Source organism: Capricornis sumatraensis, chromosome 7 (assembly GCF_032405125.1).
Source record: "Capricornis sumatraensis isolate serow.1 chromosome 7, serow.2, whole genome shotgun sequence".
Lineage (NCBI taxonomy): Eukaryota > Metazoa > Chordata > Mammalia > Artiodactyla > Bovidae > Capricornis > Capricornis sumatraensis.
The window spans coordinates 115,048,312-115,069,484 of record NC_091075.1 but is presented as its reverse complement, the minus strand read 5'-3'; the positions used below and the strand labels follow the sequence as shown (position 1 = coordinate 115,069,484).

General features: G+C 48.7%; 1 protein-coding gene across 2 annotated transcripts; it reads left to right on the top strand.

Moving 5' to 3' along the window:
* The first annotated feature begins 803 nt into the window (after positions 1–803).
* On the top strand, positions 804–19,949 carry QDPR (quinoid dihydropteridine reductase). Of its 2 annotated transcripts, XM_068975262.1 has the most exons (7): positions 804–908; positions 4,005–4,097; positions 7,486–7,582; positions 10,448–10,588; positions 15,461–15,569; positions 16,529–16,612; positions 19,246–19,947. In XM_068975262.1, exons 1-7 carry the CDS (start codon positions 810–812, stop codon positions 19,349–19,351), a joined length of 729 nt encoding a protein of 242 aa, XP_068831363.1. In that variant the 5' UTR covers positions 804–809; the 3' UTR covers positions 19,352–19,947. The 2 variants fall into 2 exon arrangements, with proteins under 2 accessions (XP_068831363.1, XP_068831364.1); XM_068975263.1 differs by lacking the exon at positions 4,005–4,097 and having other exon boundaries at positions 810–908; positions 19,246–19,949.
* The last annotated feature ends 1,224 nt before the right edge of the window (positions 19,950–21,173 follow it).

Below are 21,173 nucleotides of genomic sequence, written 5' to 3'. Positions count from 1 at the left end.
CCATGTCTGATTCTTTGCGACCCTGTGAACCGCAGCACACCAGGCTTCCCTGTCCTTCACTATCTCCCTGAGTTTGCTCAGACTCGTGTCCATTGAGCGGGTGATGCCATCCAACCATCTCATCCTCCGTCACTCCCTTCTGCTCTTACCCTAGAGAAGGAAAAGGCAACCCACTCCAGTATTCTTGCCAGGATAATCCCATGGACAGAGGAGCCTGGTGGGCTACAATCCATGGGATCGCAACAGTCGGACACGACTGAGCAACACACATACACACACACAAACTGTCACAGGCTTGTTGTGCAAAGGAAAATGAAACAGCACTTGGAGATCACGTCTCTCTGTCACACACGCACACACACACACACACACCTCTTGGAGATCACATCACGCACACACACACAACCTGTCCCAGGCTTGTTGTGCAAAGGAAAATGAAACAGCACTTGGAGACCACGTCTCTGTCACACACGCACACACACACACACACACACCTCTTGGAGATCACATCACGCACACACACACAACCTGTCCCAGGCTTGTTGCGCAAAGGAATATGAAACAGCACTTGGAGACCACGTCTCCCAGTGGGTGTCACGCAGGGGCGTTACTGAATAAAGAGTGCCTCCTGCGCGCGGGGCTGGGGCCGGCCGAGCTCCGGCGCGTGGCGCGCGCTAGGCGGCAGCAGCGGGCTGGGCTGGGGCGCGGTCGCGGCGCCGGCCCCTCTTGGCCAGGCGGGCGGGGCGGGGCGGGGCGCCGCGTTCGCGCTCGGGACGGCGGCAGCAGCGGCAGCCGAACGCAGCGGAGGGATGGCGGCGGCCGCTGGCGAGGCGCGCCGGGTGCTGGTGTACGGCGGCCGGGGCGCGCTGGGCTCGCGATGCGTGCAGGCCTTCCGGGCCCGCAGCTGGGTAATTCGGCGGGCTGGCGCGGAGGAGCCTTCGGGCGCCGCGCTGGAGGGCGGGCTGGAAGGGAGCTGGGGGCCGCTGAAACCCCCGAGACTTGCAGGTGCATAGGTCTGCACGTCTGCGTGCGCACCCGGGCCGAGGTGCAGGGCCTTGCTCTGCCGGGAGGCTGGTGCAGCCGGGAGGCTGGTGCAGGGGGCTCTGCTTTCCGGCCTCTGCGGGGTCCGGAGTGTCGAGGATGATTCTAGACAGACCAGAACCGGAGGGAGAGGTCACGGAGGGAAGGATTTGAAATCACTGCCTTGTTCACGGCCACTGGGGTTACTAGCCCTGTGACCCTGAACTGACCGCTTCATGTTAGCGAGCCTCACTTTCCCCATCTGTAAAATGGGGGTACTGATTGTATTTATTTCTTAGAGGTGTTATGAGGATTAAATAATTGGTGTCATTACGCATAAGTTGTAAATTACCTGATGCTGGTAAAAGCTATTTAAATGTTAGCTACTATTGATATCAGTTCGGTTCAGTCGCTCAGTCGTGTCCAACTCTTTGCGACCCCATGAATCGCAGCACGCCAGGCCTCCCTGTCCATCACCAACTTCCGGAGTTCACTCAGATTCACGTCCATAGAGTCAGATATGTTATTGATATATACCTGCTCAGTTGCTTCAGTCGTGTCCGACTCTACGACCCCGTGGACTGAAGCCCGCCAGGCTCTTCTGTCCATGGAATTCTCCAGGCAAGAATACTGGAGTGGGTTGTCGTTTCCTTGTCCAGGAGATCTTCCTGACCCAGGGATCAAACCCGCATCTCTTGTATTGGCATGCGTGTTTTTTTTTTTTTTTCAAGTTACTAGCGCCACGTGGGAAACCCCCTGTTGATATATACCCCTGTTCCATTAGCTTCCCTTGTATGTGATATTTTGAAAGCTTGCAAATGCCTTTTGTTTGGCAAAGACTACTTGGAGTACTTGGCATCATGGGTAGGAGGTGCGCTTGTCACCGAGCCAGGGACCCTGCCCCCTGCCCCCAGCCTGCCCCGAGAATTCCAGGTGGAGACTCCGCCCACAGTGTCTTCAGTTGCAGTGGCTTCTTGCTCAGAGACCCCGCTGTAGCTCCGGGAGCTTTCCTGGGGGTTTACTTGCCCGCAGCAGCAGCAGCCTGGGATCAGGGAGAAAGGCAGCCAGGGTTTTCATCTCATATTAGTATAGGAATATGCTTCGAAGGGTTCTGAATACCCACCATTTACCTGTCTTGAGATGTCTTCCCAGATCTGCAGGGGGGTGGGTGGGGGAGCGGTGGGTGGTAACCATGGAACATTTAAGGACTGCCAGCCCAGGGCCAGGCACTAAGCTCCTGCACATCAGAGCCCCTACATACTCATAGTTCCATTTAGTCTTTCCAGTAACGTTAATACAGAGTTAAAACATGTATATATAGAATCTAGAAAAATGGTACAGATTCCCCAACCCTAACCCTAACCCTAACCCTATCAAACCAGTCAATCCTAAAGGAAATCAATCCTAATATTCATTGGATGGACTGATGCTGAAGCTCCAATACTGTGGCCACCTGATGCGAAGAGCTGACTCATTAGAAAAGACCCTGTTGCTGGGAAAGACTGAGGGCAGCAGGAGAAGGGGGCGACAGAGGACTAGGTGGGCACGAGTTTGAGCAAGCTCCAAGAGTTGGTAAAGAACAGGGAAGCGTGGGGTGCCACAGTGCGTGGGGTTGCAAAGAGAAGGACACAACTGAGCAGCTGAACAAACAAACAGCTGATTCACGCTGTTGTGCAGCAGAAGCTAACACAACATTGTAAAGCAGTTATTCTCCAATTGAAAAAGAAATACAGGGCTCCTGTATCCATGTGTTACAGATGCAAGGGCTGTGCTTCCTCTCAGGGCGGGGTGGAAGGGGGTGTACGGTGGGTGTCCTTTCACATGGTGAATCTGGAGAGCTGACTTACCCGTGACTCTGTCTTTCCCTCCCTTCCTTCCTGGGAGCTCTGGGGGCTCTGGGATGAGCTATTTCTTTGTCTCAGTACCCTCCTCACTGTGACACAGAGCAGTGAGTGTTTTGAATGGATGCTCTGTTCTTCAAAGCTTGTGGGGAAGATGTGTATCTCTGGGGCCTTCTGACTGCAGGGCCCTGGAGCGTTCTGAGTCAGCACCGAGTGTCAGCAGCCGATATTGTTCAGTCGCTCAGTTGTGTCCGACTTTTTGGCACCCCATGGACTGCGGCATGCCAGGCTCCTCTGTCCTCCACTATGTCCCAGAGTTTGCTCAAACCCGTATCCATTGGGTCTGTGATGCCACTTGTCCACCGTAGCATCCTGCATTTCTTTTAATTCTCTCACTAACCCAGTTGATTGCTGACAGCCCTCATTTTGCATGGGAGGAGCCTCTGCCGAGTGAGTGAATGAGAGAGTCGCTGTATGGCAGAACCAGGATTCAAACTCTGACCTGACATGCGTGCCCACAGTCATCCTTTTGTGCTCTGGGACAGGGGTTGGAAAATTCCAGTTCTCCACTGGTTGGATCTTGCCTGGCACCTGTTATCACAGAGCCCAAGAGCTAAAAAGGAGTTCCCCATTTTTAATTGGTGAAAAGAAATCCAAAGAAGAGTAGCCACAGGTGAACATTATATAAAATTCATAATTCCTCGACTGATGTCTTCTCAGCACACAGCCAGGCTCTTTCATCGATTCCTGGGCTGTTTTCTGTGGCTGCTCTCTAGCTGTGATAGCAGAGTTGAGTAGTTGCAGCAGAGGTCGTATGGCCATCACAGCCTGAAAGACTTAGCCTCTGGCTCTTTAAGGAAAGGTTTGCAAATCCCTGGTCTCGGGCATCTCTGCACCAGCAGGGTTTGGCTTTCAGAGGTGAGAGTGGAAGGGGAAGAGGTGTTTGGAGGTACAGTGGACTGGCCTGGGGATCAGGAAGGGGTATGCTGGCCAAAGCCGGAAAGCCTTGCAGGGGGTGCTAGAGATCAATTGCTAGGTCCTTCCTCTAGTGGGTTTTTGCTTAAGCCTCTAACCTGTCTCCTCCCGCCTGAATCTGTCATGCCTGACTGCCTCTGGACCAAACGTGTTTTCTCCTCGCTCCAGTGGGTTGCCAGCATCGACATGCAGGAGAACGAAGAGGCCAGTGCCAACGTCGTGGTTAAAATGACAGACTCGTTCACGGAGCAAGCCGACCAGGTGATTCCAGGGAAGCATTGCACGTGGGGTGGGGAGCTCTGGGGAGAGGGCTCCATGGGCGGAGTATTCTCCTTCTTTCAGATGTTGTTTCCCTAATTATGAGAGCCATTGTGCTCGTGGAGGGAAATTTGGAAAAAGTGAGAAAAAATACAAAGACAAGTAGCCCATGATCCATGTCTAGTTAGCTCACTAGTTAGTTCACATTTTGGCCCATTTTCTTGTGCTTCCTCTGCATACTAGAAGTCTTGCAGGTTGAGATAAATTCGTATTTTATAAGCTATGGTCAGCTTCTTTTTTTTCAACTTAACTTAGCTTGAATTCTTCCTCAAATCACTTAATAAACCTCTGTGTCAACTTGTAATTTTTCTTTGGATTGGTCACAGTTTCTTCGGTTTGTCCTTGTACATTTAAGATTTTTTTGGCAATTTTTCTTTTTTTACTCTAACTTCTTTTACTTACTAATGTTAAGAATACTGTGGTGAACATCTTAATCTCCATCTCTTATTTATTGAAGATACGTTCCAGAAAGCGGAGCTCCCACCCAAAGCAAAAATACTAACAAACTAGGTCATTTCCAATTATAAAGTGAAAGTGACAGTGTTAGTCTCTGAGTCACGTCGGACTCTTTGCAACCCCGAGGACTGTTGTAGCCCATGAGGCTCTTCTGTCCATGGGATTCTCCAGGCAAGTATACTGGAGTGGCTAGCCATTCCCTTCTCCAGGGGAATCTTCTCGAGCAGGTGTAATATAAAGAAGTCAGGCAGAACTCTACAGCTATATAGATAATTGTGAAATATCCCTCTTTCTCCCTGTGACTGTGCCCCCGAGGAGGAACTGTTGACAGTTCGTTGGATGTCTTGGTATAAGTATCTGAAATGCTCTTAAGCAGGTCTGCATTTCTGGAAGAGCCCTTCCCACCAGCTGCATGAAGGATGTGGTATCTGTGGTCTTCATGCCAACCCTGCAGCTCGCAGTCCAAGGAAGCCTCCTAATGATTCCTGTGCTTAATGCTCTTATTGGTTTTATTGGACTTAATAGGAAAACTCAGTATGGATTTGTTGTGTGTCAGACATCGTAAGAAGTGTCTTATTTGCAGTAGGCCGTTTAATCTCTTTAACACCCCCAAAGCCAAGTCTCATCTTATCTCCCTTTTAGAAATGGGTACGGAAGTTGCAGGTATTTGCTCAGACAGGTCATAGGTAGCAGACCCGGGGTTTGAACCTGGGCTCTGGTAGGGGGTGGTGCCTGTGCTCTTGACTGCACGTTAAGGTTGCTTCTCAGCAGAATAGCTTCGTGTGAATAAAGCGAGGAAAAGTGAAACCAGGCGCAAGGGAGGCCCTGGGCGTGGACAGCTGCAGCTCCTCCAGACGTGGTCCAGTGTCCCTCCTGCTCCTTTAGCCGCAGCTTTCTGATGTCTGTGTCCCATTTCGAATGTGAAATTGTCCACAGCTGAGACTTGACTATACGGTGCATCTTTAGGACGAAGATTGGGGAAAGCTTAGCTTTTAACATCTTTAACCCCTCCTGCACCTACTCATCCCCTAGTCTCTCAATCAGGAATTTCTGGACAAATAGCATGACATCCAGGTTTTGATTCTAAAGCTTTAGAAGAGGAAGTTCAACCTTAGGACATGCAAATTAGGGCTTCCCAGTGGCGCTAATGGGAAAGAACCCACCTGCCAGTGCAGGAGACTTGAGATGCATCTTCAATCCCTGGGTGGGGAAGATTCGCTGGAGGAGGGCATGGCAACCCACTCCAGTGTTCTTGCCTAGAGAATCCCATGGACAGAGGAGCCTGGCGGGCTACAGTCCATAGGGTCACAATGCGTTGGACACGGCTGAGTGAGCACACACACAGGCATATTTAAATTGGCTCCCTTAGGCTGAAAATTCACTAGTGACAGAAGATGAAGTGAGAAAAAAACTCAACCTATAGAAGACGGTTGGATAGGCAGAAGGAAGAATTTAAGGGCAAGGAATTTTAAAATGCCTCATTTTAATTTTATTATAAAAATAGAACACAGAGGTGGTAAAAAAAAAAAAAAAAAAGACAAATCAAGCAGGAGCGTTGTTGCTGTGGGCTCCGTGCTTCCCTAAAAGGTAGAGGGCAGATTGTGTGCGGGTACAGAGGTCGGGGAGATGACGCAGCTTCTGGCGGATGAGATCTCGCTGTCGACGATGGGATGTGGCTTAGAAATGAAGGCGAGGCAGCCAGGGAACCGGGGTAACAGGAGGAAGATCTCACAAGCTGGACCAGGGTTACGTCAGGTCCTTGCCAAGGGACGGTCAGGGATCTACTTAAATTGAAAGATTTTGGTATAGAACGTAGAGCAGAGGAAAGATTGGTTTCCATTGCCAAATCGGTCTCTATGAAAGAATAATTTATTTATTTCTGGCCATGCCCCGTGGCCTGCAGGATCCTAGTTCGCAAACCAGGGAAGGAACTCATGCCCCCGGCAGTGGAAGGGTGGAGTCCTAACCATCGGACCACCAGGCAGTTCCCCTGAAAGAGTGATTTGAGGCTCAGAAATTGTTAGGGAAAGCCGTCAGAGACTGAAATGTTACTGCTGCCTGTGTTAAGCTGCTTCTTTAGAAGCTTGATCTTAACAGAGCTGTTGACAGGCTATGATCCATTCAGCCATTCCAGGAAAATATGGAAAAGATTCATGGATGATGGCCAGGGTTGTGTGTCTACTCAGATTTTTGTTTTAATAAACTATAACAAAAGACATGTGTATGTTTTTAACACTTTAAACATTTTAATCAAATAGAAGTAGAGAATTAAAATGAACCCCCATGTATTCATTGCTTACCAACATTTTGCCATTAATTATTTTTTATTGCTTTTTTTTTTTTAAAGGAAAAAATTTCTCTTTGGCTTTGGTTTTTTTTTTTGGAGTTACAGTTAATGGGGTGTTTGTATTGGAGGGAGAGTAGAATTGATTATTTCAGATTATAATTCTGTGATGGGCAAAGAAATTCTGGAAAGAAATAACCAGAAATCTAGCTATAGGCAGTGAAATCCTAGGCGATTTTTAAAAAAAAATGTGGAACGCTTCATGAATTTGTTTGTGATTTTTTTTTTAAACATTTCCTACTTTATTTATTGTTTTATCCCAGGAATGTGTACGTCTCCACCCTTTAGAATATTCAGAAGACTCTAGGTTGCTTTATGAAAATCACACTGAAATGCAGTCAGGCTTTACTGTCCAAAATGTTCATTGTAAATTGGTCCTGCATCTGATTTTCAAAGTGTTAATTGCCAGGTACTGTAAACTGACTTACGAAAAAGTGAAAGCTCAATGGAGGTGACTATAGCAACGTCAGGCGTCAGCTTGTTGAGGTTTACCTGACAATCTGTGCCTCTTTTCTGGCCCATCTGTTTCAGGTGACAGCTGAGGTGGGGAAACTCCTGGGTACAGAGAAGGTGGACGCGATCCTTTGCGTGGCTGGAGGATGGGCTGGGGGCAATGCCAAGTCCAAGTGTGAGTCCTTTTCTGAGTTAATCTTTCACCTGCTCTGCTGTTTGTTCAGGTGCACGGGCCGGGCCTGTGCTATGTGCCAGGCTGGATGCTTTCCTCTCTGCTGCCCAGAACCCTTTTAGTTGCTCTAAGGTGGGGATCAACACCCCGTTTTACAGAGGAAGAAAAAACCTCCCATAAAGGAGGTCAGGGGGCTTCCCTGGTGGCTCAGTAGTCAAGAATCCACCTGCATTGCAGGAGCCACGGGAGGCTTGGGTTCCATCCCTGGGCCACAAAGATCCCCTGGAGAAGGGCATGGCAACCCACTCCAGCATGCCTGCCTGGAGAATCCCATGGACAGAGGAGCCTGGTGGGTACAGTCCATAGAGGGCAAAGAGTCAGACATGACTGAAGTGACTCAGCATGCACGGACGCTCAGAGGAGTTAGGGCAGAGGGGCCTTGAGATTAAAAAGGAGACAGGACGAAGTCAGCATGGTCCCCCCCGCAGTCTTTCAGGGCTCCTTACTGGCAACTGGGAAAGTGAATGGAATGGAGAGATCATTCAGAAGTTCACAACTGAGCTTTTGTTGAGGCTGTGAGTTTATTTGCTATTTTTTTATCGTGAACATTTTCCAATATACAGAAAAGATGAAAGAACCGTTCAGTCCTTGTTAATGTTTGCCATACTTGCATTCTCGTGCTTTCTCGCATGCGTGTCCTCTGTGTGTGTATTTTTGCTGCTGTTGTTAATCATTTGAAAGTGCTTTGACACTTGACTGTATTTCAGTGTGTGTCTCCAAGGAGTAGGCTGTTCTCTCACGTTAGTGTAATGCCCTTCTCATACCTAAGAAAGTCACCAGTAATTCTGTAAGATTAATCATATCAGCCCATGTTCCAGTTACTTCAGTCTATTCCATAGCTGTTTTCCCTAGATTTATTCTAATCAGGGTGTATGTGCTGCATTGTATTATTGTTTGAGTCTCTTAATCTAGAATCTTTTTTTCTTTCCTGTGATAGGCTTGGCAGGTCCAAGGCAGTTTCCATGTAGAATGTCCCCCACCCTGAATGTGTCAGACTGTTTCTTTAAGGTATCAGTTACCTTGTTCCTCTGCCCCCGGTGTTTCCTGTGAACTGGAAGGTAGGTCTGGAGACTTGCTTAGATTCAGGTTAAATACTCTGGAGGTGAGGATGCTTCCTGAGTGATGTGGGCCTCACTCTGCACCCCTATGAGTCCTCACCGTACCCCACGGCCTGCTCCACCGTCCATCCAGTGTGATGCCAACTTTGATGCTGGCTCAGGCTTAAGGAGATAGATCTCAGTCGTAAAGTCCATTTTTCTATTTGCAATTAGTAAGTGACCCATGAGATGGTGCTTTGGCATCATGTATGAGTATCCTGTTCCCAAACACCTTGAGAAACCCAAATTCCCCAAAACTAGTGGTTGTAAACATCCATTGATGATCTACCTGAGTCAGTCATTCCACTGGGGCTTGGAAAATGGTAGTTTTCCAGTTCCGTCATTCCTTCTACATTTATCAGCCAAAGTGATTTAGAAAGGAATTGATTTTCTGTGTGCACACGCGTGTGTGTGTGTGCGCAGTCGTGTCCGACTCTTGGCGACCCCATGGACTGCAGCCCACCAGCCTCCTCTGTCCGTGGGATTCTCCAGGCAAGAATACTGCATGGGTGGCCATTTCCTTTTCCTTCTCTGCGAACCACACCTAAATGTGAAATTGTCAGTTTGTCGGGGATCAGCTTGGCAGAGCACCTGATGGCCTCTTGCGTATTTGGGGAACAGGAAGTGATCATTGTGGGGCCACCCTTTTTCCCCTAGTTCTTCTTAACAGGGAAATGCAGCGCCTTGGTCATCACCTACTGCAGACCCTCCTTCTGTATCGGCGGGGCTCTGTCTCAGGGTCACGGGGGCACTGGGTTCCGTGTCTCCTGTGAGCAGGGAAGGGGAGGGTCGTTCAGCTGCTGATGTGACCTCCCTTAGCAGTTGCTCCTCCTCACGTCTCTGGCGAGGCCAGAGGGTTAAAACAGATGCGAGGTAGTTGCTATTTCAGCTTTCTTTTAAAGAGTCTTCAAAGTTGGCTTTAAACTTTTAGCCATGAAACACTGTTAGTCCGTGAAAGCCCTCTTTATGTCGCCATAGTCTCTGAGATCTTTTATCACAGATAAAACTTGACTTAGACATATAGGTTCTAATTAAAGATCTGAAGTCTTTTATTTATATTTGTAATTTTAAAAATTATTTTTTTGGCCACACCATGTGGCTTGCGGGGATCTTAGTTCCCTGACCAGTGATCGAATCCAGACCCTTGGCTGTGAGAGCATGGAGTTCTAACCACTGGACCACCAGGGAAGTCCCCTAACGCCATTTATAAAGCAGGGCAGTGTTTGAATTAAAGCCGGTCCCACCCGTCTGTCAACAGTCCTCGTTTGTTGGCTGATGTTTACCAGTTTGGCTTCCCCGGTGGCTCAGACGGTAAAGCGTCTGCCTGCAATGCAGGAGACCTCGGTTTGATCCCTGGGTTGGGAAGATCCCCTGAAGAAGGAAATGGCACCCCACTCCAGTATTCTTGCCTGGAGAATCCCATGGACAGAGGAGCTGGGTGGGCTACTGTTCATGGGGTTGCAGAGTCAGACACGACTGAGCGACTAACACTAACCAGTTTACAGGTGAGGAGGCTGAGCCTTGGCTGATCACATGGCCTGGACTTGAACCTGCATCTCTGAGCACAAGCCCTGGGCTGTGTGTGTGTGTGAGATCTCCCTGCAGACCCAGAGTGGCCATGGGGGTTTCCTGGAGTGGCGGGTGCTGGGGGTCAAGCTCACCCTTCAGTTTCTTCCCTGTGAATGCTGACCTCGTGTGTCTCTTTGCTCAGCGCTCTTTAAAAACTGTGACCTGATGTGGAAGCAGAGCGTGTGGACATCCACCATCTCCAGCCACCTGGCCACCAAGCACCTCAAGGAAGGAGGCCTCCTGACCTTGGCGGGGGCCAGGGCCGCCCTGGACGGGACGCCTGGTGAGCCTCCGTTTCCTCATCTGTGAAATGGGAACGCTCACACTTGCTCGCTCGCTGGGGTGCTGAGCGCTTCCATAGGAGGGGGAATACTAGAGCCCTTTACCCTCCAGGGCTGTTTGCAGTTGGGTGGACCTTGTTTCCTGTTAGGCCCACATCTTCTTAGGGGCAGCACCCGTCGTCTTTTCACGGTCCTCACGGTTGTGCTGGCCAAGGACCACAATCCTCTGGCACCCGCTTGTCTCGTGTGTGTGTGTCTGGGACCCACTCCGGGACTCTCACCTCGTTAATATGGGCTTTTCCCTGGTGTCTCAGATGGTAGAGAATCCACCTGCAATGCAGGAGACCCAGGTTCAATCTCTGGATCGGGAAGATCCCCTGGCGAAGGGAACGGCAACCCACTCCAGTGTTCTTTCCTGGAGAATTCGGATAATACTGATTTGCTAAGTCACTTCAGTTGGGTCCAACTCTGTGTGACCCCATAGAGGGCAGCCCACCAGGCTCCCCCGTCCCTGGGATCCTCCAGGCAAGAACACTCGAGTGGGTTGCCATTTCCTTCTCCAATGCATGAAAACGAAAGGTGAAAGTGAAGTCGTTCAGTCATATCCGACTTAGTGACCCCATGGACTGCAGCCTACCAGGCTCCTCCATCCGTGGGATTTTCCAGGCAAGAGTACTGGAGTGGGGTGCCATTGCCTTCTCCGAATACTGAGTGACTGACACTTTTACTGAAGTGCGAGCAGGGGATGGTTAAGACTTCACCATCTGAATTTAGTGAGGGGTTGGGCACAGTTCACTCTCCCTTTGGATTGGGATAAAGGGATTTAAGCAGGGAGCGGGGAACATAGTTCAGGGAGCCAGAAACTGTCTCTACCACCTAAATTAAACTCTTGAAAAAAAGAGAGGGGGGAGTGTTTTAGGACCTCTTTAGTAAGTGGTGAAAGCTTGAGCATCTTTTTCAGTTTTCATGTAGTGAACTGAACTGTGAAGCTTTTACAAATTAGTATTTTTTTTGCCACTCATTTTATTAGGTTTCACAGAGAAAATGATCTTATAAATCCATGGTTCTTGCAGTAATTCACACTGTGTAAATGTTCAGTGGTAGTCTGGCTGAGATCTGATTTTTGTTAAAATCGGAGACTCTAGAGAGTAAATATAGAAATGAGTAATAGCTTGACATTGAAAAGAGAAAACCCTAGGACTGAAACACTAATTTTTCTGAAGGACGAAACAGCTTTCTACCCTTGCTTTTGGTCCATTAGTATCATTCTTTGCTTATAGTTTCAGATACTGGTTAAGACTATAGGAGGATCTGGAACTATACAGGTTGGTTTTGTATTGTGGTTTTGCCGTTTGGTCGCTGTGTGATATTTGGCTAATTACTTAACCTCTCTGAGCCTCAGTTTTGTCATTTGTATAATGAGAAGAAACAGTAATACCTCCTTTATATGGTGGTTGGGACTTGCAAACATATTAATGGATGTAAATGCTTTAAGACAGGTATTGCGGAGAGTCAGGAGTAAATGTGAACTGTTATTATTTACTCCAGGTTTCTTTTTGCTCAGTTACTCCTTCAGATGTTGATGAGTTTGTTTCTCTTTTAGCTCTTTAGTTAGATGTTGTTAAACTTATCTGAGTCATGAAATCTTTTCACTTTGATTTAGACTCCAGAAAAATCTGGGGAAGTCTTTGAAAGCAGGCGATGAGCAGGCTTAATAGTCCTTGAAAACCCAAGAAGAGGTGTTCAAAAATGAAAAGTTTTTCATGTGGAAACGCTGAGAAAGCCCCCACTCCCCTCCTGTTTCCAAGGTTGTTTATTTGTGGACAGTCCACTGGAGGATAAACGGTATCCAAGAGATGGTGATCTCTCTCCTGTACCGTATAAGGATCTGCGCTGTGTTTAGAAATCGGTCTTCAGGGACTGCACTGATCTCTTTATACTTGTTTATCTTCTTGATGAAGTGCATTCTTTCCCCATATTTTGCACATGATCCTCACCAGCGTTGGACAGAATTCTGTAAAATTAAACCTTCAGGGCTGCTGGTTGCTGCTTGCTTGTTTCTCTCCTCATCCGATTCCTTGCTTTCATGCTGTTTGAATGGGATGAAGAGAGGGTCCTGGGACAAGAGAGAGTGCTGGGGACGGGCTGGTCGGATGAAATTCATGCGCTAGTTTGTTTAAAGCTGTTGGAATGGTGATTTTTCACTCATTTATTTGTTATAATATTTATTGGAGTACAGTTGCTTTAAAATGTTGTGTCGGTTTCCACTGCCCAGCAAAGTGAATCAGCTATACGTATACATACATCCCCTCTCTTTTGGATTTTCTTCCCATTTAGGTCACCATGGAACCCTGAGCTATACAGTGGGTTCCCTATTAGTTGCCTATTTTATACATAGTAGTGTATACACAGAGAAGGCAATGGCATCCCACTCCAGTACTCTTGCCTGGAAAATCCCATGGATGGAGGAGCCTGGTGGGCTGCAGTCCATGGGGTCGCACAGAGTCGGACAGGACTGAGCGACTTCACTTTCACTTTTCACTTTCATGCACTGGAGAAGGAAATGGCAACCCACTCCAGTGTTCTTGCCTGGAGAATCCCAGGGATGGGGGAGCCTGGTGGGTCTATGGGGTCGCACAGAGTCGGACACGACTGAAGCGACTTAGCAGCGGCAGCAGTGTATATGCAATGTCAATCCCAGCCTCCCAACTCATCCCAGCCCTTCCACAGGTTTATTTTAATCGCTAGAGTTTGTTAGATCTTCATGCCCTGGTCCGCCTTCTGCCCCTGATTAAGCCAAGAAAAGCAGGCATGGCGAAATAGTCTTCTTGTGCTTCTAAATAACTTTTTGAGACCTTGACCCTCGTTTGCAATTTGAGTCACTGTGGAAGTGGTTCAGTGATTGGCCGCTCCGCTGGGCTGTGAGTCCCACCCCCCACCAGACTGGTGCCTCTTGAGCTGTTATACTTTAAACAGCCGACCTGCTGGGGTTTTTAGGAGCGGCCGACCTTTGGAAGTAGTGGTTTTCTGAAGGCGGAGGGGTGTTGGCAGCAATGAGCCGTTCTTTGTTGCTGTGATGGCTGCATTTAGCGCCCCTACAGCTGGGTGCTGTGGGGTGCTTCTGAGACGAGATAGACCTTGCCAGCCGTGTGTCTGTGGGACAGACAGAGCCCTGTCCTAAGAAGCTGTTAAATATAGACTGAGTAAGCAACAGGATCCTACTGCATCACACAGGGAACTAGTCAGTATCCTGTGATAAACCCTAATGGAAGAGGGTATTAAAAAAGAATGCATAATGTATGTGTGTGTATATATATATATATATGGGGCTTCCCTGGTGGCTCAGTTGGTAAAGAATCCACCTGCAATGCAGGAACCAAGGGTACAAGCCTTGGGTTGGGAAGATCCATGGATAAGAGAATGGCAACCCACTCCACGATTCTTTCCTGGGAAATTGCATGGACAGATGAGCCTGGTGGGCTACAGCCCATGGGGTCACAGGAGTTGGCCATGACTTAGCGACTAAACCACCACTGTGCATGTGTGCGTGTGTGTATATGTGTGTGTATATGTGTGTGTGTGTGTGTATATGTGTGTGTATGTGTGTGTGCATGTGTGTGTGTGTATATGTGTGTGTGTGTATGTGTGTGTGTGTATATGTGTGTGTGTATTTGTAACTGAATCACTTCGCTGCACAGCAGAAACTAACACATTATAAATCAACTATACTTCAGTTAAAAAAGAGAAAGACGTGCCTTGCTTCTGTCAGCAAGCGTTCACTGACTGGTGGGAGGAAAGGAAGGCTGATAGGAAGTGTGGTTTATTTTTTAATTAATTTTTTTTGGAGTATAGTTGATTTTCAATGTTGTGTTAGTTTCTGCTGTACAGGAAAGTGAATCGGTTATATATATATACACACACACATATAGCCACTGCTTTTCAGATTCTGTTCCCATTTAGGCCATTGCAGAGTAATGAGTCCGGTTCTCTGTGCTGCACAGGGGGTCCTTCTTTTCTATGGTATATATAGTAGTATGTACGTGTCAATCCCAGTCTCCCAGTGTATCCCGCCCCAGCTTCCCTCCCTTGGTAACCATAAGTTTGTTTTCTGCATCTGTGTCTATTTCTGTGTTGTAAATACGTTTCTTTGTACTGGGTTGGCCAAAAAGTTCGTTCAGGTTTTCCCATAACGTTTTGCAGAAAAACCTGAGGGCCCTTTTTGGCCAACCCCATACTTTTTTTAGACTCCATGTGTAAGCAGTCTCATATGATTGAAATGGTGCCCTTTAATGGGAGCTGGACTCCAGGGCACAGCACTTACATTAATATGATGGGCAACATGTGTGGAGGTCCTCCCCTGTTCTGAGCCTAGAATTGAGTACTTTATCCCCATTTTTACAGATGGGAAAACTGAGGGTTAGAAAGGTCTTGAGAACCTGCCCAGGATTCCTGTAGTGGCAAATGAGAAGGGCTGGGCTTTGAACCTGCACAGCCTGGCTCTAAAGCCTGTACTTCAAACTACTGCTTGATTTTGCCAACCCACAGGGCACCCAGCGGTGTGTGCTGGCTGCTCGCAGGCTGTTATGGATTCCAGGGTTCAGAACCCTTGCCTGGCTTTTCACTTCTCTGCTGGGCTCGACACGAGTCTGTGTGTGAGCCTGGGCCTGTCCACACCTCCGTTTCCTTAGCAGTAGAACTAGGATTAGCCTCGTGGCTTCTCTGATAGCCATTAAGTGCCAGGTGAATAGTAGGTTATGTCCTTCCCAGTTTCCCTAGTTCTCTCTTCGCGGCCTCCTTGGAACCCTGGCATGCTGCCCTTTGGACATGCCAGTGGCGGCCGGTGGTCCCTGAAATGTTTTCTCCTCGTTTCCCAGGAATGATCGGCTACGGCATGGCCAAGGCCGCAGTTCACCAGCTCTGCCGGAGCCTGGCCGGGAAGAACAGCGGCCTGCCACCCGGTGCTGCGGCTGTCGCCCTGCTCCCGTAAGTGGCTGGGGGTCCCTCCACGCCTGACCCCCGCCGAGGGTTCACGTCGGTCCTGGAGTCACTCCACACCAGGGATGAGTGCGTGCTGTCACCTCGACCCCCGAGAGTCGCCAAAGGCCCTGATGACACTTGTTCAGCTTTTGGATTATCCTGGGCTTTCCTGGATGGTTGCTTAGCTGATGGGATGGGTCTTCCTGGCCTGCGTCTTCCTCATTTTCTGTCCTTCTGTCCCTCTTAATTAAGAAATAGTGGACACATTTAATTTTAATATCTGTAGCTCTGTCTTTCAAGTCATGTTAAGGTCAACGTGGAAGAAAGACTCCTGTTTGGTCTGTGGGTGTGGGAAGAGAATTTGGGGAACTCTGGGAGATGTTTCTGGAAGGATTTCTGGACCAAAGACCTTGTCTCTTGGCTTTAGTCCTGAAAGATGATGTCAGTGTGCTGGGGCACTGGACGGTCCTCTCACCTTTCATTTCTGAGATTCTGTGACGTGGTCCCAAGGCTATTATTTTGAGTGATTTCCCAGACCTGAAAGTTCTGGAGAAAGTCATTCATCTCAGAATTCTGTATTCTGTAATTGAAAGTCATAAGATTACCTGGAAAACAGTATGCAATGAAGGATGAGGCTGTCTTTCCCCCATATTTAAAGAAATATTATTGTTACACTTAAAAAAAATCCTAAGAAATGAGTCTGCCGCATTTTAGGGAGGGAATGGAGATGCAGGCAGAAAAAGAGTTTACTGCAGTAAAGACTGGTTTAGAAAACGGCAAAACGTGGCTCTTACCCAAAGCGCCTGCTGGCTCAGGGCTGGGCTGGTCTGTGGTCTCTGACCGGGGGTGGCTTCCCGGCCTCCCTGGTGAGCTTCGAGTGGTCTGTTCACGTCGGCGCGGTCACCCTTGGTGCCGTCTCCCGGGAGTGGGGACACACACATAACAGGCTTGTCTCTGCTCTGCAGGGTCACCCTGGACACCCCGGTGAACAGGAAGTCGATGCCCGAAGCCGACTTCAGCTCCTGGACGCCCTTGGAGTTCCTGGTCGAGTGAGTATCGCAGTCACGCCACTGACTCAGCAGCTCCCGCCTCCATGCCTCCCTCTTGCGGGTGAAAGAACAGGCCCGTGTTCTCCTGGCTTATCAGTCAACCCAGCTGCTCCAAGAGGTCCTGACCTCCAAGGGCGCCTTGCAACTCCGTGTGAACCTCACAGGCTGGAAGGATTAATGGTGCCTCCCCCTCCAACAGGAGTGGTTCAGTTCCTCTAGGCCTCAGTCTCTCAATCTGTACAATGGGGGTGCGTGATGACCTTCGGGAAGATAAGCCGTCGTAGAGTGGGACAGGCTCTCAGGCCATGTCTGACCCACAGAAGTGCTGGGTGAGCCCGGCGCCTGGAACACTGGCTCTCTCTGTTAACAAGCACAGCTGCATGGAGTGAGCCACTGACCTGGGTGGGACCTCTGGGCCCACATGTCTGAATTAGTGCTGAGCCTCAGAAAAGCGTCCTTTGTCCCCCAGATCATATTCGGCCCCCAAGGCCCTTTGTGAATTTGAGTGGCTTTGGAAGGTCAGGAGAGGATGTGCTTTCTGCTTGCTTGTGTTCACTTGGATCTCAGTTCCCCCAGACCCTTCTGTTTAAGGGGGTGTTGAGCACATGTTCGCTGAGCACCCACTGAGGCTGGGGGCTAGGCTGGGGGCTGTGCTGGGCCTGCGGACGATGATGAGGGAGCAGGGACCACCTCACCCAGCAGAGTGAGTGGTGAGCCGCCTGGACGGCTGTGTTCATATGGGATGTTTGTAGAGCTTGTGATGTGCTTCTGGGCTGAGGCTGCCTTTTATTTAGATGGAATCGGGAAATAGTTGGAACTTTTATGTTTGGAACAAGCACTTACGTAGCACCTATGTGCCAAGCCACTTGACTTCATAACCCTGGTCTTATTAAATGCTTGTAGCAGGAGCTTCTTCACCCCATTCCAGTACTCTTGCCTGGACTGGAAGAGTCTGGTAGGCTGCAGTCCATGGGGTCGCTAAGAGTCGGACACGACTGAGCGACTTCACTTTGACTTTTCACTTTCATACATTGGAGAAGGAAATGGCAACCCACTCCAGTACTCTTGCCTGGAGAACCCCATGGACAGAGGAGCCTGGCGGGCTACAGTCCACGGGGTCGCCAAGAGTCGGACACGATTGAGTGAGTGGACAGCAGCAGCAGCAGCTCGTCTGCACCTGCTCAGCCCCTGGTCGGTGGCAGCTCGAGTGACTGGACAGCTGAAGGTCAGCTCTGGTCCAGCAGGTCACTCACTGGCGCTAAAGACCTCAGGAGCTCCTGAGGACTCTCCAGTGAAGGAGGGGCCACAGTCCCACCTGTGGGATGGGGGACGTCAGAGGGGACCGTGTTCTCAACAGCAGGAGTTAATGCTTTAAAAATGACCAGGGACCTTCCCTGGCAGTCTAGTAGTTAAGACTATGTGTTCCCAATGCAGGGGACACAGGTTCAGTTCCTGATAGGGGTACTAAGATCCCGCATGCTGTATGGTGTGGCCGAATTAAAAATACAGAAATAAAAATTGTCAGCCTCTTGTTAAACCTTAATAATGCCTTGTACCCTTTTTCTTTCCTCGTTTTTTTTTTTTTTGTGTGTGTGTGACTCTAGATTTTACTGAGATATAACTGACAAAAAATGATATAGATTGAAGGTATAGAGTTTGAGTTTTTATATTCGTATACCTTGTGAAAGGGCTTCCGTGGTGGTTTAGACAGTAAAGAATCTACCTGCAATTCGGGAGATCTGGGTTCCCTCCCTGTCTCAGGAAGATCCCCTGTTGAAGGGAATGGCAACCCACTCCAGTATTCTTGCCTAGAGAATTCCATGGACAGAGGAGCCTGGCAGGCTGTAGTCCATGGGGTCACAAAGAGTTGGACACGACTGAGTGACTGACACACACACACGCACACACTGAACCACAACCAACACCCAGGCAACCAACACCCCTCCCCACACAAAGCTGGTTATTAAATGCCCCATCCTGGCACCAAATGTGTTTTATTGCAGTAATGTGTTTTTTTTTAATATGTTTTTCCATTGCATGGCACAGCCGTGGATGTTCCATAAGTGTTTGTTAAGAAAATAATAATAATTTTTTCTCTTTCTTTTTTACTTTCTGGGAGGTAATATAACAAAGTATAAAGTATTCTCCCCAAGTCTCTCTCTTTTTTTTTCTAATTCTTTTTCCATTTATTCTGTTTTTTTTTTTTAATTTAAATATATATTTTAAAAAAGTTTACAATGTTGTATTGGTTTCTGCCGTAACAGCAATGCAAATTTTCCCCTCCCTCCCTCCCCTCCCCCCTTCCTATCCCTCCTGGTCATCACAGAATGCCAGACTGGTGCCCATGTCTCTTAGGATGATCTCATGAAAATCTTTCTTTAATCACATAAAATCACTGTGTTTCAACAATGCAGATTCCAGCAACACAGGAAAATAGCCAAGTGAATATCTTGCCAAATCCTAACCACTCAGCAACTGCAGTCAGTGAAGTCCTAGAATCGCTGGGGACCTGGATGTGTGTCCATGAGGCCTTGGAGGCTTTTTTACACCTGCTGCTTGGCCCTAATGTGAAGATAAGCCTGTGTCCAGATTTTTGCTTTTAGAATGTAAAGCTTTTCTTCTTTTTGTTCTAGAACCTTCCATGACTGGATCACAGAGAAGAATCGACCAAGCTCAGGAAGCCTAATCCAGGTGGTGACCACAGAGGGGAAGACGGAGCTTACCGCAGCATCTCTATAAGCTTCGTTTCACTGTCTGTCAGAAAGGTCATCGGTCCATCCGTGCGGCCGAGTGTGGCCTTCGTTTTCTGTAATCCTGTTTGTGGGACGTGATTCTAAGTCCTGTTTTCCTCTCGCCTAATGTGCATTTGTTCTTCTAGGACAGTGTCCAAATTTGTGTGAAATAAAAGCATGTGAGGCTCACAGACAGCGCCGTGGGTCAGTGTTACCCACGAGATTTTGGGAGGTCTCGGGACGACCCCCTCTGCATCGGTGTTGTGTTGAATTGCCTTTGAGACTGTGTCTGAGTCCCTGACAGTGGCTGTCGACCAACTTGTTGAGAGATTTGTTGGGAACGGGGACATTTGGAGCCTGACTTGTTTCTGAATGTTGTGCCTGTATCACAGATGTAGTTTTCATAGCCTCAAATTCATCTGCCTTAAAACTCCTTCTGCGGTAGAAGCGAAATCCTGTGGACTCTGTCACGGTGTCTTTTTCCTGTGAAGCTGCCGCGTGCCCGCTTGTGATGGTGTGGCACTTATCCTCCTAATAAATGCACTTCCTTTGTGATATTGCCTTCTCTAATCAAAACGCATCTTATGAACGGTCACGGCTGACTGCACTGAATTGTGGGCTGCCCGTGCTCTTTAGCCTGATGTTCTAGAAAGGGGGTTGGATTGAAACCCTGAAATAAGTGTTTTCAGCATGGCAACAGGCACGATTCCCTCGCGGGCGTACCGGAATCTGCAGGGCGGCCCGTGTGTTTAAAAGCAGGGCTCCGTGTGACTTCACACGGGCTGCTCCGACTGAGAACTGGTGGTGCAGTGCAACCCATTTTACAGGTGGTGAAACTGAGGCCCACAGCAGTGCCTTGTCATCCTCACGGTCAGTAAGCATCAGAGTGAGCCCAGAAGCCCAGTCACCAGATGGTTGCGGTTCACAAAGGGCTTTACCATGTTTTTCCTCTCCTTAATTCTTTCAAAGCCTTTTTTTTTTCATTGAAGTAAAATTCATATAACAAAATTGGCCATTTTAAAGTGAAAAATTTGGTGGCATTTACTATGTTCACAGTAGTCTGTTACCACCTCCTCTGTCTAGTTCCCAAACATGTTCATCATCCCCAAATCCAGCTCCTTAGCCGCTAAGCAGTCAGTCTTCTTCTTCCTGCCCCCAGCCCCTGGCAACCAACAGTCTGCTCTCTGACTCTGTGAATTTACCTGTTCCGCATGTTTCAGAATGTAAATACAGTCATGCACGGTGTAGACTTCTGTGTCTGACTGATTTTACTTCCCAGGTGGCTCAGTGGACGAAGAATCTGCCCGCCAGTGCCGGAAACATGGGAGACATGGGTTGGATCCCTGTGTTGGAAGAGCCCCTGGAGGAGAAAATGGCAACCCACTCCAGTATTCTTGCCTGGGCAATTCCATGGGCAGAGGAGCCTGGCGGGCTATACAGCCCATGGGGTCACACAGAGTCAGACATGACTGAGCACACGCGTGTATTTTCCTTAGCGTGTTTTCAGGGTTCATCCACCACGTGTGCTTAGTCACACAGTCAAGTTCATGTCCTCGGGAGACGATTTTATGAGCCCAGTTCTTGCAAGAACCATACCCGTAGACCAACAAGCTGCCATAATTAGGATGAGATGAGGTTGTAGGGTGAAGCCCTCATGAATGGGATTAGTGTCCTTACGAGAGTCCTGGACACTCGCTTCCCTCTGCTCTGATCTCCACCACGGGTGGACACAACGAGAAGCTGGGCGTTGCAGCTGAGAAGCGGGTCTATACCAGGATCCAGACATGCTGGCCACCTGCTCTCAGGCTTCCAGCTCCCAAAACCTCCAG

Bases quoted from the DNA above. Each gene is read 5' to 3' on its own strand.
- QDPR (XM_068975262.1), top strand. From the start codon at position 810: ATGGCGGCGGCCGCTGGCGAGGCGCGCCGGGTGCTGGTGTACGGCGGC. The intron at 4,098-7,485 runs GTGATTCCAGGG...CATCTGTTTCAG, and splicing joins TCACGGAGCAAGCCGACCAG to GTGACAGCTGAGGTGGGGAA. The intron at 15,570-16,528 runs GTAAGTGGCTGG...TCTGCTCTGCAG, and splicing joins GCGGCTGTCGCCCTGCTCCC to GGTCACCCTGGACACCCCGG.